The sequence below is a fragment of the Humulus lupulus genome, chromosome 6 (assembly GCF_963169125.1).
Source record: "Humulus lupulus chromosome 6, drHumLupu1.1, whole genome shotgun sequence".
NCBI classification, from domain to species: Eukaryota; Viridiplantae; Streptophyta; class Magnoliopsida; order Rosales; family Cannabaceae; genus Humulus; species Humulus lupulus.
The window spans coordinates 199,206,839-199,232,401 of NC_084798.1; the positions used below are offsets into that span (position 1 = coordinate 199,206,839).

Genomic DNA, 25,563 nt, shown 5'->3' on the forward strand with positions numbered 1-25,563 from the left:
CTTTTTGGGGGTACACCGAAGAACTACCATCACTTATATATTTAATTTAGACTTTGGATTTAAATTTTTTGGAACCTATCTAAGTGTTGATGCAACAATTTGGTCTTTCTAAATCGGGAGGTACTTGTCGTCAAACTCTGGTTCTCTGATCTCTCTCCGGCGATGAAGATGACTCCAATGACCGTCGAACTGTCTGAGAGTACTTGCAAGAAAGACACTCCGATGCTTAAGTCAGATTCCAATGTTTTCTCTAAATGAGGTCATGATATTTATAGGGTCAAAAATGAATACTAAGAAGTTATTCGGTTAAGTCTACTTCCTGATTGGTTGAAGGAATAATTGAATTTCCCGCCAGAACACTTTCGGATCTTTTAAGTATGCAGAGGACAGAGGCAAGGCCCGCCTCTAATCCGCGACCTCTGACTCTGACTCCTCTGCCTGGGCTAAAACGCTCCATTTCAACTTACCCAAAACAACAAAGCATTTGGGCTGAATATATTGAGCTCAACACTAAGTAATTATATACATAAAATTATATAATATAGAGAGATGTATATAAATTTATACATAAATGATATTATTATTACTAGAATTGGTTCTTAGTGTCATGGAATAGCAAGAGGTGAAATCAAATAATAATGGTCGTTATTAAGCTTGAGTGTTAGCCCCAGTTCTCAAGATATCTTTGAACCTTAGAATTAGCAGTTTGCTTGTTTAGAGACTTGGCTATGAAGAATGTTTTTATAGGGTTTTGAGTAAAGACTCTAAAGATAAGTATGTACTGTAGAGAGACAATCTAATTATAAAGCTTTAGTTTGAAATTAATAAGGTTGGTGAGCTCTTTTTACGGGCAAACCCAAGTAATTTCTAACTATGAGATTGTTTGTAAGGAGCTACTCATAGCTTTCAATTAGTTGTTTCCTAGGACAGCAAAAGGGTGCTTCCGCACCTTACCAAGGCGAGGGGTGTTAGCTAGCACGTCACCCTATTGTACTTTGACTATAATGGGAGATTGCATGCGATGCTATTTCCCAGGTGTCCTAGATGGGAGCTAGCCTTTAGACCAGTCATAGTGTAATTTCCCAAATTCGCTAAGGCTTAGCGGCTTGATTACTTTGTCAGGAGGGCATAATCAGATTTTTATATATTAATTGGGATTATACATGTGCGATTATATGAATTATATGAGTTATATCATGATATGACAACTTATGCATGTTTAGGTATATTAAATGTGCTTATAGGCTCGATTATGTTAAAATAACATTTTCGTAATTTTTGACCCGTTGAGGGTATATTTGTATTATATATGCTTTATGAGTCAGACCACAGGAGATATATTTGAGATGCATGGCCCGAGGCAATCCTAGTGGGCGAGTTAGCGAAAAAGTCACAACGGGGTCAAATACCTGGCTCGAGGTGAGCCTAAGGGTATTTAGTAATTTGGTGCGTAGTTAGGATTTATCGGATGATGAGTAGTTATTTAGTGATTATTTTGGTATGTAGGGATTAATTGGAATTTATAGGGCTACTTGAGGATAAGCGGGAAATGAGGTACAAAGACGATTTTTCCCTTGAGGGCATTAGAGAGTAAGCTAATCGGCTAGGGGCATTTTAGTCATTTACTGACTAAAGGAAGGAATGACACACTCAGCAAACTTAGAACTCAGTAGAACCAAGAGGAGCCCTTAGAACACTCAACACACTCTTTCTCTCTCTCTCTCTCTCTCTCTCTCTCTCTCTCTCATTTTCTCTCTTCTCCTCTTGATGCCTTGGTGAGCTTTTGATTTTTGGAGAAGGAAAAAAGCTTGAAAAGTGGACTTGTGGCTAGAAGGAAAGCTTATAAGCTTGAGGAAATAGCTGGGAACATTTTCACCAGAGGTAAAATTCGAGTTTTGTTAAGTTTAGTTTTGTTTTTCAAAGTTTTATTGGAATCCTAAGGTTGTGAGATTTTGATTGAGTCCTAAGAGTTGTTTTGATGTTTCTGGCCTGTTGAAATTGTTTCCACGGTCAACTATGAGTAAAAACAAGTGTTGGGTTGATTTTGGGAGGTTGGGAAATTCTTAAAATCACTTCTTCTTTTTTTTTTTCTGAGTTCGCAAGATCGCGTCGCGGTCCTTACAAACTCAGAGGCCAGGGTAGTTCTCAGAAACTGCCATGGCTCTGCGGCGCTTGGTGGGTTGTGCTGCGGCCTGTGTCCAGGAAATTCAAGGTCAGGGCTATCTGATTTGAGGAGGGCCGCAACGCTTTTGAGGGGCGTCGCGACTCAAATTGGAGATATTAGCCAATTAGGGTTTTTAAGCATGGGAACTCAAACCTAAAGGCTCGGCAATGATTCTACTACCCGGTTTAGTAGAATTCGAGGTCCTGAAGGCTAGAAATTTACCCTGAAGCTGTTAAATAGTCTAGTGCTTGATGGTTGTATATTATTCTATTGTGACTAGGTTATACCATTAGGGCTTGGAAGTAGGGATCACACTCAGCGTCGCCATACGTTATCTGATCGGGACTGAAGGTAAGAAAATTGTACCCTGGTTGAAATTGGGGCTCGGACCCCTATTAATGAATATGACTATGACTGTACTTTTGATTATCTGGTTAGACATGCTTGTATATGCTGCATCTGATTGTGTGTTATGCAATCTATATGTTTGATTATATCTAATCTAAAAGCTTGACCTAAGGGAGTCGGGGCCAGCAACAAGCGTGCAGTTTGCAGCTCGGTCTAAGAGAGCCAGGGTCGGCAATAAGATTTGAAAGCTCGGCCTAAGATATTCGGGCCTGAACACCACCTAAATAATTAGAAGTGCATACTACACTTGTCTAACTCATTGACTGTTAAATTGGATTATGTGTTTGTTTGAGCAGACTATTGCTGCTAAGCTTGTTGTTTATATTTTGTTACTTATTGAATTTGTTGATTTAAGTTTTCTTGTTGAGCCTTGGATCACAAGTGCTTTGTGGTGCAGGTAAGGGCAAGGGTAAGCTGGACCAACCATGAGTTGGAGAGCTTTAGGGGCGGTGTGTACATATGAAGCCTACTCGACCGCCACGGTCGGGATTGCTTTGGAGGAACTAGGGTTGAACCCTGTTTTGTCGCTTAGGACGACAAATGTGTATTTTATTTGTCTTTTATCAGTCTTTAACCACTTTTTGGGATCCCGTGTATAAACTAAACACTTTTAATGAGAAATGATTACTTCATTGACCAAAATTTTTAATACCTAATCTTGGTTTAGTTTTAATCACACATTTAAGTCCAAATGACCCGCTTAGCGAGTTAAGCACCATTTTAAACACACAGTGTAAAAGTCTTAGCTAACCAGGGCGTTACACATAGCGTTCCCCTACTCCTAGAGTTACAATCGTACACTTGAAGGCCAACAACTAGCAAACCTAGGGCTAAGGATGCCATCTCGATGCAAGGACCTATAGAGTCTTAAGACAACGCATGACAAACCCTAAGGCCATGAACTCAACGACAAACCCTAAGGCCATGAACTCAATGTTTAAGACAAACAGACTTAGGTGGGGGAAATTTCATTGAAAATGCCCAAAGTTGTACCTAAAATTATGAATATACAGACAAAATCAGGGTGGGTCAAGGCACAAAACATATACTCCAAGCTAAATTATTAATACTAGGTGGAATTTTAACTACTGAAACTCCTGTGTTGGTGATCATCATTTGTATACGGTTTTTATTAGAAAAATTTACATACATCACAAAGTGTTAAGAAAAAACTACAATTATACTGTGAGATAGAGTTTTTTTTTTTTTTCATTTTTACGGTCCATTTTTTTTACACTTATATGAGTTCTTTAACAAGTTGTAGCACCTTCAAACTTCATCTTCTCTGATGAGGCAACAATAGAGAACTGAAAGAGGCATCAACCTTCATAAATGCTTCAATGTCGCTGGCGACATTATAGAACACATAATTGATGAAGGTTCTTTGACATAGTTTTCGACCAGGCTTCAAAGATAGGTGTGCTACCAAAGGATCACAATAGAGGCCACCATTGACGATGTCAACTCAAATGATACCAGAGTCGAAGAGGATGATCTTGGGTTGTCAAGTGGCAACAATAAGAGAATCCTTGGTTGTCGGCATCGAGTGCCTTATCATTTTGCTCTTACTGCCTACCAAGGAAGAAGACGATGAAGTATAATTTAAAAAAAACACACAATGAAGTAAATATTATAATTATATATGTATATTATATGAACCTGGAAAGAAAGTTAATTTTTTGGAGGAAATGGAGGAGTTGTGGGTTCTTTTAAAGTTTGTATATATATACATTATCATATTATTATACATACATGAATGTTTGATACATAATATATATATATATATCAATGCAGGTCTGATATTAGATGTCGAGTAAAACTTAATAAATAATATTTTTAGTTTTTTTTTTCTTTTTTTGGAGATAAATATTTTTATTATATTGCACAATTGGTATTACTTGTTGTACCCTAAAATTAGCACGAGTTCAATTACTCAGCTCGGGTACAGATGATAGATAAATACGTGGAAAAGAGCCAAGTATGATATCTGGTTAACAATGATGTGAGCAGCTCGAGACTCAATTTAGTTCGTACAGGGTATACATATTATTATCAAGCCGTCTCTCAAGATAACAATTGAGTTCGAGACTTATGATGACTAGATCAGACTTTGGGCGTTCTGAGCTTACTAAAAGCTAGGGTTCATATAGTCTTTGAACACGAGCTCGAGTGAGATATTCAGCTCGTGGAAATCTGGACAGAACGCATACAGAAGGATCCCAAGAGATTTGGAGGCTCCTTATACGCTCATTAATGCCTAGGCTGTATCACATATTTATCATTTATTATTCGAGATAGCAGGAGAATATTCCAATATGTTATCAAATCATATCCCAATGTAAATGAGAATAATCTATATTAAATGTATACCTTATTTATTCACGCGGTTACCCAAACCTATCCAGGAGATTCCTCTATAAATATCAGGAATAATTGACAGGAAAATGGACGACCATTTTTGTATTACTAAAACTTTGCAGAAATTGAGAGAAAAAAGCAATAACATTGTCTTGTGGACTAGGTGGATTTTAACTACTGAACCACGTAAAAGTTGTGTGTGTTCAAGAGGGCTTTAATTATTTCATTACGGTTTATAATTTATTATCAATAGTTTTTAGGTCTTTAATGTTTTCAGAGTTACCATTTACGTAAGGCTTATTTATAAAAGTCATTTCAGTTTAATAACAGTTGGATTATTAAATAACCAATTTTATCGTATTTGTTATCACGAGCTCGCGTTGTAAAAGCAACCAAGAAGGTTTATACGTGCTGGTTGCTTAGGGGGCACATTACCGAAGAATTCCTAAGAGAATTTCATCTTACTTGGATAAGGATTAAAAATGTAGAGTTTGGAGATGATTGATTATTCAACGACTTTTTAAAAGCTTGAATTTTCAATAAACCTAATGCGAACTAAGTTTGAGAAACCATTAAAACCCTGGATTCCTAACAGGTATAATTCTATTAAGCTTATATAAAAAAAACACTGGATATAACCAGGTCCGATGCCTGATTCCTAACAGGTATAATGCTATTAAGCTTATATATAATAATAAAAAAAAACCCTGGACATAACCATGTCCGAGGCCTGATTCTTAATAGGTACGGCGTAAATAAGCGAGAAAAATCTTGGATACAACTAAAATATCGATAAAATCTATCTCGATCTAAAAGTCAACCCCTAAGATTTTGAATGTACAAGAATCTAAGGATTCATAAACATGAGAAAATAATAGACTAAGGGAAACACAAATAGATCACAAGTTAGATGTATATTAAAAAATATATCATCATCACGAGGAGGAAAAACCTCGACCTAAGCCCGGAGGCAACTGTTTTGGTCCCAAGGGACTTAGTTACAAAAGTTTAAAATATAATAATGAAAAAAGGGTAAAAATAAAAATCATCGAGGTCCATCAGCTTGCTCTAGAGAAGTCACCTCCTCGCCATCCCCCTCAGCAGCTCCAGAAGCTTCGCCAGTCTCCGATGGTTCCTGTGAGAACTGAATCTTGAACCGAGCAAGATATGGGTCCCACAGCTTGGGCTGCATGAAAGAGAAGTTCCCGTCCTGGTTGAAAACCCAGCAACGGTAAAGCATCTCCTCCATTTGAGTTGATGACTCTACAACTTCCTCCTTGGCCTTAGCCTCGACCTCAATCAGTTTCTTCTTGAGTTCTTCATTTTTGGCCTGAAGCTGATCCATGCGACGACTCGCCTCCACGACCTGATCCTGGGAGGCAGACATGGCGACTTTTGCAGACTGCTCGCCCTCGTGGGAAGAAACCAAGGCAACTTTGGCGACCTGTTCGCCTTCTTGAGTAGCGCCTAGGGCAGCTCGAAGCTCTTTGTCCTTGGTTTTAACTCAAGCAATTCCTCGAAATTGGGCTAGGATAGACTGCAGAAGAATGAAGCAAGTCAAGAATAGTTTATAAAAAAAAACTAAGTAAAGAAAAAGAAAAAGTTAGGAGAGTGAGAGGGACTCACAGTGAGGTTCATCCCCATGGAAGATTCGAGGACGTCCTCAAGAGCCTGCTCCTCTATAGCCCTTAAGTGTTTGGCGTGGGCTTTGTAGGCCTGGCTGACCATGTGACTTGCCGTCTCGTACATAATAACCCAAAAAGCCTTGGGGATATTGTCTAGGTCTAGTGGCTTGACCGGGATCTGGACAGTAGGAGTCTCGATTTGGATCACTTGAGGATTTGAGGGAGGTATGTGTCGAGGAGGAGGAGGAGGAGCTTGTTGAACTGTGACCATTGTTACTGGAGTTGGGGGAAGTTTCTTTTGTGGCTGCTCCCAGATGGAGCTGGCACCCTTGTCTTTAGCAAGAGACTTGGAGGTCCCCTAGTATTCGCAGCTATTTTCTTTGTCACCCTGGGCCTCTTCACCACGGGACTAGGTCCGGTCCCACCAGCCTTAAAAACACCCCTCAAATCCGGGGCTCCTGGCAGCTCCATCTCTTCACCTGAAATAGAGTGAACAGAGGATTCAACTTAAAGAAGTAATTATTCAAAAGTATTATAAACACAAGAAGAAGAGCAAGAACCCTACCCTCTGGGCTAGGGAAGGAATCTATTACGATAAACTCAGGATTATTGACTGGGCTAGGCACAACCTCTAACTCTTAGATTAACGGAGGAAGGGGAGAATATAAGATTATGACCTCCTGGGTCCTAGGGGGCTCAGGTCCTTCCTCGGGGCTAGACTGATCTACGTACTGCCTGAAACCAGGGGCATATGCACCCTGGCGCAGGGAAGGCCATGACCTACGATTTGTCCCAAAATCCTAAAAAATGATGGACCTAAAATGGAGAGTGTTGTCAACTATGATGGTACCTTTGGATTAGCTATGGTCATAGCGTACCACCAAATGATCCACGCACTGGAGGAGGGTTGTGTTTAGGTCTGGGTCAGTGGGGTGACAACTAACGAGCTGGTTTGGGTTGAATCGATCTTATAACTGGCGGCAGCCTGTTCTAACTCTGTGGAAGACTAGACAAGGTCTTGTACTGAACCCCAAGGGTCACAGACCGCTCTGTCCTAGCGAATATAGCTGCACAAAGAACGAACTCAGTCAGAATCCTTAAACAAAAAAATATATAGTTCAAAAGTGATAAAAAGTTCACGTGCTGAATTCATAAAGATAGAAGACTTACGAGGACAGTTGAAGTATCAATGGTCGCAGTTCTTGAACCCATTGGACATAAAGAACAAATCTTTATAGTCATTTGGGTGGCCGGGGAGGTCGATGACAGAGGCAGAGTTGGGGAAACGAGTGAGTTAGTTAAAACCATCACCTCGCCCCTTCTAGCCGGGACTGGCCTTGAGGCAGTATAAGTACATGATATCTGCCGGAGTGTGGATGTAACACCCCAACTCCTGGGACCGTTACGGTGTGCCTTGTAAACAGTGCTAAACTCGCTAATCGAGTCGTTTAGCCAAAATCGTGAACTAAGTATGATTAGCGGTTTAGGGATTAAACATTTTGGTTAAGATGTAACGTTTCACTAGAACGTTTAATTTATACATTGGGATCCCGAAAATATAATTTCAGAGTTTATTACTGTAACGCCCTGGCTACCCCAGAACAGTTACGGTGAACGGTGGACCGGAAATTTGACTCGTTACCTGAGTCCTTTGGTCAAAAACGTGCTCTAAGTGTAATTAACAGGTTAAGGTACAAAACTAATAAAAAGGAAATCGAAATTTTATTACAAACTGCTCTGCAGAGCTAAACAAAACATTTACAAGTGGTTCTCAGTACAAAATGGTCATTACAGGTTTAAATTTACAGTCCCGCCGACCTAAGCGGCAAAAATAGGGTAAACCCCCTAGTTCCTCTGAGAACACCTTGACCGTGGTGGTCAAGCGGCCGCATATGTACACAACATCCCATCAGCTCTCCACTCAAGGTTAGATGAGCTTTTCTTTCCCTTTACCTACACCACATAGCACCCATGAGCCAAAGCCCAGCAAGAAAACATAACACTTCTCATAAACATTATCAAATGATTATCATTATAATCATACTGAACATAAAGCTTTCAATAAGCAAATGAACATCACATGATTTTAGCGGGAGAGTGGCTGCTAGGTAAGCTACTAGCCTCCAAGCTCTCTTTTCTAGCGGGAGAGTGGCTGCTAGGTAAGCCACCAGCCTCCAAGCTCTGTTTGTTCATCGACCCTCAGGGTCGGTCAGGCATTAATGCTCCTTGAGTCATTCAATGCTAATAGTCGATTAGATCTAATCTCTGTTGGCTTGCGTGATTCACTCTAAGGCTGTTCTGACTAATTAATCAGCGTTATGTGACCAGTGTCCAGTATCACTGCCGAACTTGACTAGTAAGTCACAGCTTCACAGCTGATACTAACACCTTTGCCAATTCTGACTGACGAGTCAGTGCAACGTGACCAGTGCCCAGTACCACTGCTGAACCTGACTAATCAGTCACAGTTTCACAGTTGATACTAGCACCTTTGCCAAACCTGACTAATTAGTCAGTGCTATGCACAAGCGAACAACATATGCTAAGCATTCCATGTTCAATCCATGTCCATATTACACAATCAACATGCATTACAAATATCCATGCATGTCACACTTGGGGTGCAGTTTTCTTACCTCCGGTTCGAGCAAGAACAAATAAAAGAGTGACCCTGAGAACGATCAACCTTTTGGTCCTTTAGGGGTTACCTGGTCATAACCAAATTATGGGATTCCATCAATAAAATGAATAATAAAAGGTTCCCAAACCAAAACCTAACCTCCGGGACCTCAAACACTACTCAACCGGGTAGTAGCTTCAATCCCGAGGCCTTAGGCTTGAATCCCCATGCTAAAAAGCTTGCTTTGGCCAAAAATGCCTTAAGGGCCGCGGCCCTCCTTGGCCATGCCGTGGACCGCCCCTCAAACAGAGGCGCCTAAAACCAGCAGCCCCCAAGGGCCGCGGCTCACCCCTGCCATGCCGCGGCGCAACACCCAGTTCAGCCAAAACCCCTGTTTTTCTTCCCTTGCGTTTTCACTTGGAACCAACCCTTCAAACCCAATTTAAACACCACCCAAACCTTTCTCAAACACCCATTTAAACCTCCAAACATCACCCATAACTATCCCTCATCATAACCCAAGTAAAACATCCTAAGAACTCCCCTTGATTCCAACTTTCCATACCAAAATCTAAAGCTGAAAACTATGAATGAAAACAGAGCAAAACCAGTAAAACAATGGATAAAACTCACCTCAAATTCGAAACCAAACCCTCTTCAATGACTGAGCTATGTCTACAACCTCAACCTCCAAGTTCCCTAGCTTAATTCCACACCTTGAGCTCAAAACTCCAAAGAGGAAGAAGAGAGAAATGAACTTACGGGAAGGAGAAGAAGCAGAACTCTATTTTGGTTATGTTTTCTCTACATCCATCTAAACCATATATATCCAAATCCCAAATGACCATTATACCCCTAGGTCTTTAAAGCTTCTAAAACCAACTCAAGGGTAGTTTTGACATTTTCCACCTACACCGTTAATCATAATTAACGCTTCCCTTTTCCCGCTAATCTCAATATTCTCAAACTCCAATATTTCACATCCCGTTACCCTTTAATACCCGGTAACATTCTAATCATTAAAACACCCCGAGACTCACCCCGAGCCCCGAGCTTAAGCCCGTTATGACCAAACCGATAATTAACATTCCTTGATCGTCTCATGCCAAATGGCTCGAAAAAACCCACATCATAATGTGGTCTCAAATTATATCACCAACATGCGAATAAATAATCAATTTACCCTCAACGGGCCAAATTACCATCACACCCCTGTGGATAGAAATATGGACTCACTTGCATGCATTTCACATCATATCATAATATAATCAGCATATACATGCATTTTATCAATTAATAACATAATTAAGCAAGTATGGCCCTCCCGGCCTACTGTTCACGCCGTTAAATACATCGGAGAATTCGGGGCATTACAATTACAGAAAATATTTACAACAGGCCGTTCTAAGCGGCAAAACAGGGTTCAACCCTAGTTCCACTTTAAACCTCGGCCGTGGCGGACGAGCAGCTGCATATGTACACGTCATCACCTAAGCTCTCCAACTCAAGGATGGTCCAGCTTCCTCTTGCCTTTACCTGCACCACGTAGCACCCGTGAGCCGAAGCCCAACAAGAAAACACAATATAACATGATATAATATCAACTAGAACCATAGTAACCATTTGAACCAAGGTCCATCTAGATAGGTGACAATAGCCAAAAGTCACAATAATGAGCATCGCTCCCTCTAGCCACGTGACGATAGGGTCACCATGGCTCAACTGATAAGTGTTCCTTCATAAGCTTGGTTAGGATAGGTGCATGGTGATTAGTCACCAACATAACCCTCCTCACGACTCTAGAGTCGAAACTATGGACAACGTCCCTTAGCCATGTGACAAACGGTCACCGGGGTCATATACCTTGGCTATAGTCATCTGGTCGTAGACCAGGCAAGCGCTTATAGTTCTCATTGACCTTCCGGTCGGTCTAGCATTAATACCCCATATGAGTCATTCAATGCCGACCTCGATTAGATCCAATCTTTAATCAGCCCGACGCTCACAACGCACTGCCATTTCTGACCCTTGGGTCGGTAAAACACGACCAATGCTCAGCCCGTGGTGAACTCAACTAATAAGTCACAGCTTCACAGATGGATCTGACACCATTGTCGATTCTGACTAATAAGTCAGCGCCATACACAGGTAAGCCATGCCACCAAACATATATCACACGTCCAATGTCCATAAACAAGGTATTTAGCATGCTTACTAACAAATACCAGTACAATTAGGACTATGCATTAACACAGAGGCTCAAGCTCTGAACGATATCACATCCAGTATACAAAGCATGTCCTATTCACATGTTTCTTATGCATCATACGCAATATATTCAACCATCCAACATGCACCAATAACAGCCATGCATGTCACGTTTAATTGTCAACCAACATGCATCAAGAATAACCATGCATGTCACACATAATAATCAACCGACATGCATCAATGATAACCACGCATGTCATACTCGGTAATCAACCAACATGCATCATAATAGCCATGCATATCACGTTTACACAGGGTGCAGTTGTCTTACCTCAAAGTCGAGCTAGAATGATTAAAAGAACGACCCTTGAGAACGATAAACTTTTAGTCCTTTAGCGGTCACCTAGTCATAACCAAATATAAGATACCATCAATAAAAATGGTCAACATAAATTCCCAAACCAATATCTAGCCTCCGGGACATCAATCCCCACTTAACCGGGTACTAGGTACAACCCCGAGGCCTATAGCTTGAATCCCCAAGCCTAAAAACATGTTTTTGGTCAAAATGGCCTTAAGGGCCGCGACCCTCCCCTTCTGCGCCGCGGCGCGCCTTCAAACAGAAAGGCTCCCCCCCTGCCAGACGCTAAGGGCCGCGGCGCACCCCTGCTGCGCCGCGGCGCCCAGCCCAGACCAGCTAAGTCAGCCACTCGCACCAGAATCTTAACCCTGTGTTTTCCCTCTCAAACCAGTCCCTCAAACCATCTCTAAACCTCCTCCAAACATATAATTAAACCCCTAGACAACACCCATAACCTCCCCTCATCAAAACCCAATCTTATCATCCATCAAAACCCTTTTGAATCCAAACTTTTAGTAAGAAATCAAAGCTGAAAAACCAAAGAAGAAAACAGAGTATCACCTGAGTTCAAAGGCTAAAACTCACCTCAAACACAGCTTTGAATCCCCTTTGATGATTGCTACAGGTTCCCTAGCTGCCACCTTTAATCCCCTAGCTCAACATCTCCATTTGAGCTCTCAAAATCCAAAGAAAGGTGAGGGAGGAAGCTTGTACGGGATGGAAGGGAGAAAGAGAGGACAGGCTCTGTTTTACTCTGTATTTCCACAGCTTTCTAAAACTTAAAAGCTGATATAAATCCTTAAGGTCAAAAGACCATATTGCCCCTAGGCCAAATAAACCCCCTTAAAGACTTCCAAGGGTAAAATCGTCCTTTCCCGCCTATCTCGTTAATTATAATTAACGCTCTCTAATTCCCGCTATTCTCAATATTCCCAAATACCAATAAATCATATCTCATTACCCTTTAATTCCCGGTAATGCTCTAATCATTAAATTCACCCCGAGACTCACCCCGAGCACCGAACTTAAATCCATTATGACTAGACCGAACACTTACATCTCATGATCGTCTCATGTCGAATAGCTCGAACCAATCCACCTTATAATGTGGCTATATTAAGTAATCACAACCATGCACCCAAAATATACAATTACGCCCACAGTGGCCAAATTACCAAAATACCCTCACAATAATAAATTCTCCCATATGCATGCATTCACCATCATATGATAATATAATTCACGTAAACATGCATATAATCATTAAATACTATAATAAATCAATTATGGCCCTCCCGGCCTCCTAATCAAGATCCTAAACCTTATGAGGAAATTTGGGGCATTACAGTGGACCTCCCACTCGTGCCTCAGAAACAAATATTTTAACCTTGCCAAAAGCTTGTATGAGTTTGGGGGGAGCTGGAATGGAGCCAGTTTGACATAGTTCAGAAAGTCTACAAAATACTGGTCCAATGGGAGGAAGGCACCGACCTTCAAGTGCTCATCACTCCAAGCCCTGTAGTCATCTTGGAGAGGGGCGCAACTCCGCTCTCCCTCTAGCGTAGGTCAGGAAATAAGGCCATCAGCTCCCATCTCTATCCTATGACTCAGCAGGATCTTGTTAACTTTTCCGTGAGTCGTTATCCGGGAGACTATGTGCTCGACCTCGAAGAATGCGTCGGGGTCGACCACGATTTCTCTCTCCACCACAGGACCGAAATGAGGGATGGGAGAGTCAGAGACGACCTGCTTGTCTTTATCTATGTTATAAGCAGAGGAGCTCGCAGCGTTCTTCTTTGCGGGTGCCATGATTCAAATCGCTAGACGACAAAGCGGCCTATTAGTAGGCGACCTACGATAATTTCTAGCTACAGTTGTGGAGGTACGGAAGTCCAAAGGTTTAAGTGGTTTACTTTTGGGATTTGAAAAATTATACGAGCTAAGCCGTGTCCTAGCCTCAACGCGTGGTCCTAGGCCACACACTTCGATTTCTTAAAATTCCCTGATACTTCGGGATTCGCCTGTCAGATCTGTCAGACCCACTACTTTTCTTTTGAAAGCAGTTTAATGCAAAACCGCCTAAGGAAACGTAACCTTTAAGCTACATAGGACCAAACCTAAAACCCCTTCGGCTTCTACACCCCAAATAGGTATTCAAACCGATTTACCATTACAATTTTCTTTGAAAAACCCAGAAAATTTGCCAAGTTTTATGAAAACCTCATTTCTAAATAAGCCTAATATTGTTCATTTAGCCTAAACTGAATCCTATCACCTATTTACAAACAGATGTATCATAAACGACATTGGGCAAATGATATTTTTCACAGTAGAAAAAAAAACTCGCTGGAAAGCAAAGAGTTGAAAAATTCAAACCAGATGAGGAAATAGTTATAGTTGATATGATCGGTTCAGAGAAAGTGTCGATACGTCCACAAAAGATTTCATGAAATCCTTTGAGAATCTGAAAGGCGACGAAGGGTTTTTGGGAGAAGTTGGAGAAGAAAAAGGGAAACTTTGTTTTTTGAGAAGGAAATTTTTTGAATGCAAATGTGGTGAGGGTTCAGGCTTGATCACCCTATGTATACTTAAACTACGAGAATTAATTCGGGGCATCCGATTGGGTTAGCTCAAGATCCAAAGGCCAAGATTAAATGAACCATACGCAGGACAGTTGTCATAGTCCTCGAAACCCGAACGAACACCAATTGCAGGCAGCCACGTGTCCAGTACTTGAGTAGTGGGCAGACACGATTTTACATGGCAGAAGCCTAAAAGCCCCTACTGTGCATGTCAGGAAGTGACTACATCAATACGAGCAAGAGCTTGGGGGGCAAATGTTGTACCCTAAAATTAGCATGAGTTCAATTACTCAGCTCGAGTACGGCTGGCATATAAATATGTGGAAAAATAGCCAAGTAGGATATCTGGTTAATAATGATTTGAGCAGCTCGAGACTCAATTCAGTTCGTACACGGTGTACATGTTATTATCAAACCGCCTCTCAAGATAACAATTGAGTTCGAGACTTATAATGGCTAGAACAGACATTGGACGTTTTGAGCTTACTACTAGGGTTCATATAGTCTTTGAACACGAGCTTGGGTGAGATATTCAACTCGTGAAAACCTGGACAGAATGCATACTGAAGGCACCCAAGAGATTCGGAGGCTCCTTATACGCTCATTAATGCCCGAGCTGTTTCACATATTTATCATTTATTATCCGAGATAGCAAGAGTATATTCCAATCTGTTATCAAATCATATCTCAATATAAATGAGAATAATTTGTATTAAATGTATACCTTATTTATTCACGTGGTTACTTAAACCTATCCAGGAGATTCCTCTAAACATATCAGGATAATGGACAGGGAAAGGGATGACCATTTTTGTATTACTAAAACTCTACAGAAATTGAGAGAAAAAAAACAATAACATTGTCCCGTGAATTAGGTGGATTTTAACTACTGAACCATGTAAAAGTTGTGTGTGTTCGAGGGGGCTTTAATTATTTCATTACGATTTATAATTTAGCACTAATCTACCTATTTGATTTCTTAATCGACTATTGGCGAAAAATCGCGTCAACATTACTAATAATAATACTTTCATGAGGTGTAATAAAATATTTAGAGTGTGTTCTCTCAACTGATAATACTAAAATATGATTTGGTTGATTTTGTTATAGTTTTTGGTAATGTTTTTCTGAATTGATTTTTTAGTTAAAAAAATGATGTTTTTTAGTTTATGTTAGGTTAGTGCAATGAATTGACGTTTAGTTGATTTGCAATTCCTTTTTCAACACTGTCTTGTTGTGAGGTTAATGCCTTGGTGATTTGTAGTTGTTTTTTCGAACCGCACATTACAGTGGATAAATATCTAATTGATTTTCAGTTGATTTTAGGGGTTATGTTCAGTTGTTCTTATGTATATTTTTTTTGTTTATTTTTGATATATTTTAAAATGTAGTGATAAGTTTTTCGAGATAGTTTTTTTTAATGTTTTGTTAATTTATTTTGGGTTGATGCAATGTATTGATTTGCAGTTGTTGTGGGATTGATGTCTCGTTGATTTTGGATTGGTGCAATGTGTTCATGTCGAGTTAATTTGTAATTGTTGTGGGGTTGATGTCTCATTGATTTTGGATTGATGCGATGTGTACATGTCAAGCTGATTTGCAGTTATTGTGGGGTTGATGTCTCGTTGATTTTAAGTTATTTTTTGGACCATAATTTTGTAAATAAAAATTTTAAAAACACTATTTTTGAAAAGTACCAAGTTAGTAAAATTGAAAAAAATAGGGTTGTAAAAATACATAAAAAAATGTGTATTTATGAAGGAAAAAACCCCTTTTTATAAGCCTAATACTCTTTATATTTGAAGTTGATGAAAATTGAGTCAATATTAATTAATAAGTATTTTTTATTTTTAAAGTGAATAAAAAAATCAATTTTTAATTTTTTTTAAACTATGCAAATAATTTTATAAATGTTATTTCTCACGAGTCTTTAAAATAATAATATTTTTTTTAAAAACTTATAATATTTAAAGAATAAATAATATTTAGACCAATGAATATATAACTTTACCGGAGAGTTATATTAAATATTGATTTGAGTAGCTTTGCTGTTAAAAAAATAGTTTAAGTGCAATAGTTTAAATAATTAGGTATTACATTTTATGCAAATTATTACGCACAACAATTTTATTTCCATGGCGTAGAGCATTTTTATAGGAGTGTTGCTATTTGTCACTTTAAAGTGTCCAATACTAAATGAGGTGGTACTCCATGATTGGTTAGCGATACTTGATAAGACTTATGGTTACATAGTTATGTCACTTTCTTGAGGTATTGAGCACTAGTAATGCCCATTAGCAATTCTATTTTTCTAGAGGATTCAAGTGACACCTACCACTCTCGCTAGGTTTCATGCAACTTATTATATGCACAATTAATTTTGTAACCTCACACAAGATTTTGAAGGTGTTAGATTATTTTCATAATTTTATATTTTTATTGATGAAAAATACTTATTATTTAAGTTTAAACTCCTAGAAAAATGGAAGATCTCATCGTCTTCTTAAATTTTAGTCGGAGTTTGTGAGAAACGAATGTGTAGAGCGACATGATGCACCAACTTTATGCTAGGAGATCATGCAAGTCTCCCCCACCACCAAAATCATAAACTCTCACACTTCATCTAATCATGTATTGTCTAACTGAAATCCCAGTAAAGAAAATAGCTCTACCAAAATCATGCAAGTCTCCCTTACCACCAACATCATCACAGCTCACCAAAACCAAATATGGGAAAGAAAGTACACCCCCTACCTATAAATTCAGGAGACTAAAACCATAACTCTCTAATAATCTCTATAATAAATAATACTAAATTCGCTTCACCGCACGTAATAGGAAGTGTGGCAAAAGGAAGGTAAGACTTTTGTGCGATCTTCCAAAACTTTGTTTTGATCAATTTGTAATGTGACCCTGATTTTATGTATTTTCTTCTTGATCATTTTTCAAGGTACTTACAATTAAGACTGAGAAGTCATCATGACAAGGATTAGTTTGGTTGCATGGACTCTCATCTTCTTGGGGCTCGAATTCTTTGGCCATCCAGCCATTGAAGCTGCAAGAGAAGGGAGGGTTTTGAGCAGAGATCACATGAACAATGCTAACGGCTTCAACATGTTACATAATTCGCATGATGATGACGCTGGCAAGGCTAATCGAGGGCTTACGGCTGGTGGTTATGGAGCAGGATCCAGTGGTGGTGGCGGTGGTTTTGGCTCTGGTGGTGGCGGTGGTTTTGGCTCTGGTGGCGGTCCTGGCTTTGGGCCAGGAGAAAAAGGTGGGGGTTTTGGCAATGGAGGTGGTGTTGGGATTGGTGGTCCTGGTTTTGGAGTTGGACCAGGGGGGAGTGGTGGCGTGGGAATTGGAGGAGGAGGTGGTGGGTATGGATCGGGTGGTGGTTTTGGAGGAGGCTATGGTGGAGGATATGGTGGCTCCCTCCCAGGCTATGGTGACGGTCATTCGGAGACTTCCCGTAGTGAGGATCGTGATCATGATGAGACAATGATGCACGCCCGGAAAGACTAATATACAAATATATATAACACTATGCTTGCTACGTTTTAATAGTGGGAGCAAAACCTAAATAAAATGGCGCTAGAGTTTTTAGTCTCTCGTTCGTATGCCATGCCTACCTATAGGTATGTAATGTTGTAATAAATACGAAGTATTGACTCTTCAATTTAAAGCATTGAGCAGTAAATTGTCTCTAGTTATCCAAACTAACAAATATTTAGTGCAAGTCTGATCTAAAAGGAAAAATTTAGCTTTTATTAGCTTTTATATATATAATGAATAGAGTTGGAAAAAAATGACTCTCAAGAAAAATTTAAACATGCAACAATATATAACATAAAGGAGGAGCTACAATATGTACTGGAAGGGAAGCCGGACATTTAAGTAATTGAAACACTTATAAATAATTAGAATGTAGATATCAAATCACATAGGCTAATATAAATTAGAATAAATAATATTTTTGTCCCCTGAATTATTACTGCTGTTAGATTGTGTCCCAGAATTGTTCACGTTGTTAAAAATTATTCCTGAACTATTCCTGTTACTGAGTTGTGAGACTTCTGTTACTTTTCATCCTACATGGCTATAATAGAGTGTCGATTTGACACTTTAGGTACTAACGTGACATTACTACGTCACTGACTCGTGTATAATTAAAATTAAAAAAATAATTTAAAAATTAAAAATCAATTTCACTAAAAAAAATTAATTTAAATTAAATAATTAATTAAAAATCAATTTTCTTAGATATATAGAACACAAGCTAAAGTACCAAATTATGAAAACAATATATAAATAAATAGTAAAAATTCAAAACAAAAATCCACATTGTTCGTCAATCTACATAACACAAGCAAATAACTTAGATCCAAGCAAACCCAATAATCTATTCTCCATCTTCAAGCTCATATTCAAACAAAAAACTCAAATCCAAACTCGGATTCAAGTAAACATAAGAAGCTTGCGACTGGGTGCGGTTGGCGACTAGATGCTTGCGACTAGGTTCGTAGAGGCTTGCGACTGGGTGCGGTATTCACATCTGGGTTCGCAGAGGCTTGCGACTGGGTGCTTCGCATCTGGGGTCGCAGAGGCTTGCGACTGGGTTCTTGCAGCTGGGCTCGAGGACGCGCGCACCTCCAATCATGTGGGTGCCTCGATTGGGCTCGCGCACCTGCGCGAAAGGCTGGCCACGAAGTTGCGGATGGATCTTGGGGTCTCGGAGTTCATGGAGATGGGTTCAAGAGGAGGCTCAAGTTTGGGGAAGGCAACAATTTCTAGGGTGGGCTCTCACGAAGCTTGGGTTCGTGGGGGATAGGCGAGGGGTCCTAGGTATGCTAGGCTTGGAGCTCTGGTGGTTATGGCGATGGAGAATGGTGGTCGGAGGTGGGTATGGCGACTGCTAGGGTTCCAAGGGAGGAAAGAAGATGAGGGAAATAGAAGATGGGAGAGAGAGGAAGGGGTATCGGGCTGGGTAATATTTTTTATTTTTTTTAAAGTGCTCATGGCCAATCTTTTTATTCTCTGTTAGCTACATGAGACATAAAGTAACAGAAGTTTCACAACTCAGTAATATGAATAGTTCGAGAAGAATTTTTAACAATGTGAATAATTCGGAAGGCACAATCAGACAGTGGTAATGATTCGAGAGGCAAAAATATTATTTATTCTATAAATTAATAACAAATTAATGACAAACTATTTCTCCACCATAAAAACACTACCAATTTACTTTCTAGTCCTTGGTTCTATTATACGAAGAAGTGCCATCAAATACCAACACCACCCAATCAATAAATGGCCAAAGATTCATACTTAAACAGTCCAGATAAAAAAATGAAATGCTGAATGAATTTTAACCACAAAATAATAAAATTCCTAATTGCAAGAAAAAAAAGCATACCTAAAAACACTCCAAGTGTCTTTTAAATTTATGTTTTATAAATAAATAGTCTAATGTGTCATAAGTATATGTTACGGATAATATGTCAAGTCCAATCTTAGAACATCACTACATCCATCTATTTCACAACTAATTTACACGTATGAGTAATCTTGGGTGAGGACCACATTTTTGTAAAAGTAAATAATGCAGAAAAAGGGATTTATGAGTCTTTGCTTTTAATTATTGTTTATGTGGAAATCATCAATTCATTCAACTATCTCATCTTGTTGGTATTTTTTTACTATTTACCATCACCGCTGTCTATGATTGCGGGTTAGTTACGGCATATTACATTATCACACACACACACATATTTCTTTACGAACTTCTAAACGTGTGTATCTCAATAATACATTTACTCACATCAACACCACCGTTAATTAAAGAGCACTGAGGTAGTGCTTTACGAGTGATTAACAGTTTTTTTATAATAATTATTAAATTATAATATATAAGATCTGTTATTAAATTGTGCTAATAACGATTACTATTTGATATCTTAAAAATATATAATACTATATGAGATAACACTTATATATTTGATTAGCGATACTTTACTATACTTATTAAATTAAAATTGATAAGATTCGATATTAATTAAATTATACCAATCCCAGAATGACACAATTTTATGATGTTCATTCCATCAATACCCTTAACCGTACTTTAATAATATTATGACATGATGTTGATGTCCTTTAGCAATTCTATTAAGTAAAGCATGCAAACTCCATACTACAATTAATAAAACCCTTATTTATTAGGGTTTATACATTTTTGAATCATGCATTTTTTTTTCGTTATCTGTTTGGATCTTCTGTTTTAAAAATTTTATTTTTGGACCCTATATTTTGTAAAATTGTTCAAATAGATCATTAAACTCAATTTTGATGAAGAAACAATTAAGTATAACAACACAAATTTTAAGTAGAATGATTTTATTTTTGTTATGAATTGTTAGTTTGGTAAATTATTTGTGATTTCAGTTGAGAAAATTTTGATCAAAATCGGGTTTATAATTTTATTTGAACAATTTTACAGAACATAGAATTTAAAAAGTAATTTATCAAAATACATAGTCCAAATAAATAATGGGACAAAACACATATCCAAAAAATATAATTCCTATTTATTATAACTTTACTTAAGCAATTATTATTTTTGTCAACTTCAATAACTAAAACTTATTAGGGCAACATACATTTATGATTATGACTTTACAACATGCATTTAATTTTATATTTTTATAGCACACGTCATATAATTATTGCTCCTCTTCTTAATGATTTAAATTAAAAAATCTATGAACTATGCCACAAGTGCTTATATGAAATTATAGTTTGAGCTCTCTTGAATTCTAATCTATATTGAGTTACTTTTACCGCATATAAATACATAGAAAAATAATAAGAAATTTTTTCCAACGACACAATAAATATATGTGTACATGATATTTAATATTGTAAAATCTACTTAAGGCTATTTAATACATTTCGATATAATATAATAATTAAATTCTGCACACTAAACAAGCTCATATTAATGTGTTGCTATATAGTCAGACCCAATATATGACAAGAAGACAGTAGTTTTCGTGATATTTTTTATTGTTTTTTTTTTTTGCATATTAAATTTTACTAGTTAGAAGCAACGTACAATACACGATTACTTAATTTTACGCTGTAAATATTGTCTATAATTTCAATAAAAACTAGTTCATTATTTAAAAAAATATATAATAAAATGAATTATAGTTCTATAGTATATATAAATATTTATATCAATAATTTTTACATATATGACATATAAACACAACATTAATATAAATATATATTTACATAGTTACATGACATATATATAAACTACAATAATATTTAAAAAGAAATTAATAATAGAAATAAAATAAAAATAGAAAAAGTCATAGTTTAGATAGTAGTATACATACATTAAATATTTTTAGTTTCTAATGTATCTCGCAATGTCATTCGCTGAATTTGATGGAGAAAAAGAGTTCTTAATCACTTGATATAAAGTATCACACAAATTTGTAAGATAAAAAAAATAATATGTATACCTTTATTATTTTTAAATAAATATGATTTAATTATTTAAACTATCATAAAATACTTTTAAAATATCCTATTTTAATTAATTAATTTAATAATTTTTGTTTAAATTATGTTTGTTCTAGTTCTTGAATTTGGCACTTACAATAAGAGATTATATATTATATGTTTAATATATTATTAATATTATACATGGATTTTAAATTTAAGTTTGTTGCTAGTTGATAATAGATTATATTATATTATATGTTTAATATGACATTATTCTAATACGTGAAGTTTAAGTTTAATTAAATTTTATTTAAGTTATATAATTTATGATTTTATTATTTTTAAATAATTATTATTGTAAAATATCTAAAAAAAATATCTTATTTTAATTTGTTTAATTATTTATTTATTTAATTTTATCTAAGTTTAAGTCATGTTTACAATCTATCGTTAAATATAAAAATATACAGTTAAAGTTAAATAAAAAACGGTTAAAACCAATAATTTTTGTTATCTGCACACTTTTTATATAGAAGAGACATATAATAATTATATTTTGCCATTTATTTTATATTTAATTTATATAGTATTATGTCGTTTATATTTATTTTATATTTATATTGTAAAGACTATTATTTATTTTTCCTAAATCCGGATTATATTTATTTTAAATTATCAATAAAGAAGGCAACACTTTTTACAATTTATTATGTTAATTTCTCAACATCTTTATTTTCGACAATTGTCATTAGAATTTAGGGTGTTACACATATCACATAGGTTGTCGTGTCCCACAACACATAAACAGAACAGTGTTGCCGAAAGGAAACATCGTCACATCATTGAAACTGTATTAACATTTCTTGCTAACGCATCTATGCCATTTCTATTCTAGGATGAAGTTGTGCGTACAACAGTATCTCATCAACCGATTACCATCAGTTGTTCTATCAGGCCAAACTCCTTTTTAGGTCTTGTTTCAAAAACCTCCTGATTACAACATGCTTAAGATTTTTGGGCGTTCATGTTTTCCAAGCACAAGACCATACAATACTAACAAGTTAGCTTTTCGTTCAGTAGAATGTATCTTTCTCGGTTACAACCTTAAGCATAAAGGCTATAAATGTCTTGCTCCTAGTGGTCGTATCTACATCTCAAGAGATGTTATCTTCAATGAGTTTTGTTTTCCCTGTGCCACTAACGTCTCATATGTTTCCTTTTCAACACAACATAATATTCCCACAAAGACTTCAAATCGTATTCCAACATTGTCTCATTCGAATCTTAGAATCCATTTTCCTTCTATCCTCGTGTCCATTCCTTCTCAATCAACTCATCAATGCATGTATGTTCCTCCAACTTTGTCTCCCATTTTATCTACTCATGAACTTGTGTCTATCCCTTCTACTTTGTTCCCTACTTTGCCAAATAATGGTCTGTCTAATTCCACTATACCCATGTCACCTTCTCATGAGTTAAATCCTCCACCATCAGCTCCTATGAATATGCTTCCCATGACTACTCGGTCAAAGGTTGGGACATATAAACCAAAAGTTTTTATTTCTTCAAAAGAGCCTATATCAGCCACTGATGCATTACAAGATGCTAATTGGAAAGCTGCCATGGATAAAGAGATTAATGCTCTTATTAGAAATGATACATGGACTCTGGTTGATAGAAATCCTATGGGTTGCAGATGACTTTTTAAGATAAAGGAAAATCCTGATGGTAGTATACTCAAGCACAAAGCTAGACTTGCTGCTCGAGGTTTCAGTCAAAGACATGGTCTAGATTATACATAGACATTTAGCCTATAATTAAGCCTACCATAATCAGAGTTATCATTTCCATAGCTTTGTCCTGAGGTTGGTCTCTCAAGCATTTAGATGTGAATAATGCATTTTTAAATGACATTCTTGAAGATGAAGTTTATATGAGGAAACCTCCTGGCTATCAAGATTCAGTTCAATCACGCAAAGTGTGTAAATTGAAAAAGGCCCTCTATGGTCTCAAACAAGCACCAAGGGCTTGGTTGCAAAGACTACGAGATACTTCACTGACTTTTGGATTTGCTAGGGCACAGTCAAATCATTCATTTTTTGTTAGGATAACTAAGTCTCATATCACCTTCATTCTCATATATGTGGATGACATTTTATTGAATGGCAGTAGCAATTCAGAGATTCAAAAACTTATTGTGCAACTCAATGACTCCTTCTCATAAAAGGATCTTGGTGATGCTACCTATTTCTTTGGAACTGAGCTCACTTATACAAATTATGGGGTTCATTTTTCTCAGTGTAAATGTAGAGCCAAGCTTCAGTATGCTAACTCTCTTCCCACACCAATGACAGAGGGTGAAAAATTGTCTGCAGTGACCCGGTTGAAGATCAAACACTATACCACAATCTTGTGAGCGCTCTGCAATATGCAACAATAACAAGACCAAAAATATCAATTGCAGTCAACAAAATTTCTCAATGCATGCATAATCCTCTTCAGTCTCGTTGGATAATAGTAAAGAGATTGTTGAGATACTTGAAAGGGACATTAAATTTTGGACTGCAAATTCAAAGATGCACTACGTTTAATCTGGTTGGTTTCCATGATGCTGGTTGGGCATCTGATCTAGATGATAGGCGATCTACATCAGGTTATTGTCCCTATCTTGGACCTAATCTTGTTTCTTGATCTTCTAAAAAGCAACAAACAGTCTCAAGATCTAGTATTGAAGTTGAATATTGCAGCTTGGCTAATCTGTTTATTGAAATCACTTGGCTCCAATCACTGCTTTCTGAGTTACATGTTTCGCTTCATAGTCCTCCTACACTATGGTGTGATAATTTCAGCACAATCCTCATGTCGGCTAATCCAATTCAACATGCTCGCACAAAACATGTTGAGTTAGACTTGCATTTTGTTCGAGAAAAGGTGGTCAATAGGCTACTGCAAGTGAAACATGTTCCTTCCTTGGATCAAACATCAGAAATTTTTCCTAAACCTCTATCCCCAACTAGTTTTCTTCATTTGCGGACCAAACCTACAGTGGCTTCCTCACCCACTTCAGTTCGAGGGGGATGTTAGACATATCAGGATATGCTCATTACACTACAAGAAAAAGACTCTACAGCGACAACATGTTGTCGCCAAAATGGCGTCGCTGTAGATCCGTATGTTGATTAGTGTTCAAAAATATCATTTTATTAATCTTAAAGTGTAAAATTAATTAAGTTTTAATTAATATTTTCATGGATTTATTGTTATATATTTTATATTTGAAAATATTAATTTTAATTTAATTTGTGTTTAATTTTCAGGAAATAAAATATATTTTTGACACAAAGAAAAAGAAAGGAGAAAGAAAGAATTAAAATTGAAGAAATCATGAAGAAAATGGCATTTTTGAAGATGAAATGGCCCAAAACTAGGCCCAAAAAGGAGCCCAGCCGCCAGCCAAGCCAGCCAGCCGCCTCTGCCACGTTCTGACGCCGTCTGACACACGCGCCTGCCACCTGACGCCGACAGCTGCCACGACTGATGCCTCCAGCCGCCCAGCCAACCGGAGCATGACACCTGTCCCGTGCGTCAGCCCCTGTCCCCCCACGCTGCAACACGCTAGTCTGGCGCAGCCAATCTGCCACTGCCACGTCGCCTCATGTTCCCATGCGATCAGCCTTTGTCTCCCCACGGCTGAGCACCAATTTCCCCACTTTGCACCT

General features: G+C 37.6%; 1 protein-coding gene across 1 annotated transcript; it reads left to right on the forward strand.

The window, feature by feature from the left end:
• The first annotated feature begins 16,361 nt into the window (after positions 1-16,361).
• LOC133782941 (uncharacterized) lies at positions 16,362-18,058 on the forward strand. The gene is made up of 2 exons (XM_062222422.1): positions 16,362-17,186; positions 17,280-18,058. Exon 2 carries the CDS (start codon positions 17,309-17,311, stop codon positions 17,852-17,854), a length of 546 nt encoding a protein of 181 aa, XP_062078406.1. The 5' UTR covers positions 16,362-17,186; positions 17,280-17,308; the 3' UTR covers positions 17,855-18,058.
• The last annotated feature ends 7,505 nt before the right edge of the window (positions 18,059-25,563 follow it).

Bases quoted from the DNA above. Each gene is read 5' to 3' on its own strand.
- LOC133782941 (XM_062222422.1), top strand. From the start codon at position 17,309: ATGACAAGGATTAGTTTGGTTGCATGGACTCTCATCTTCTTGGGGCTC.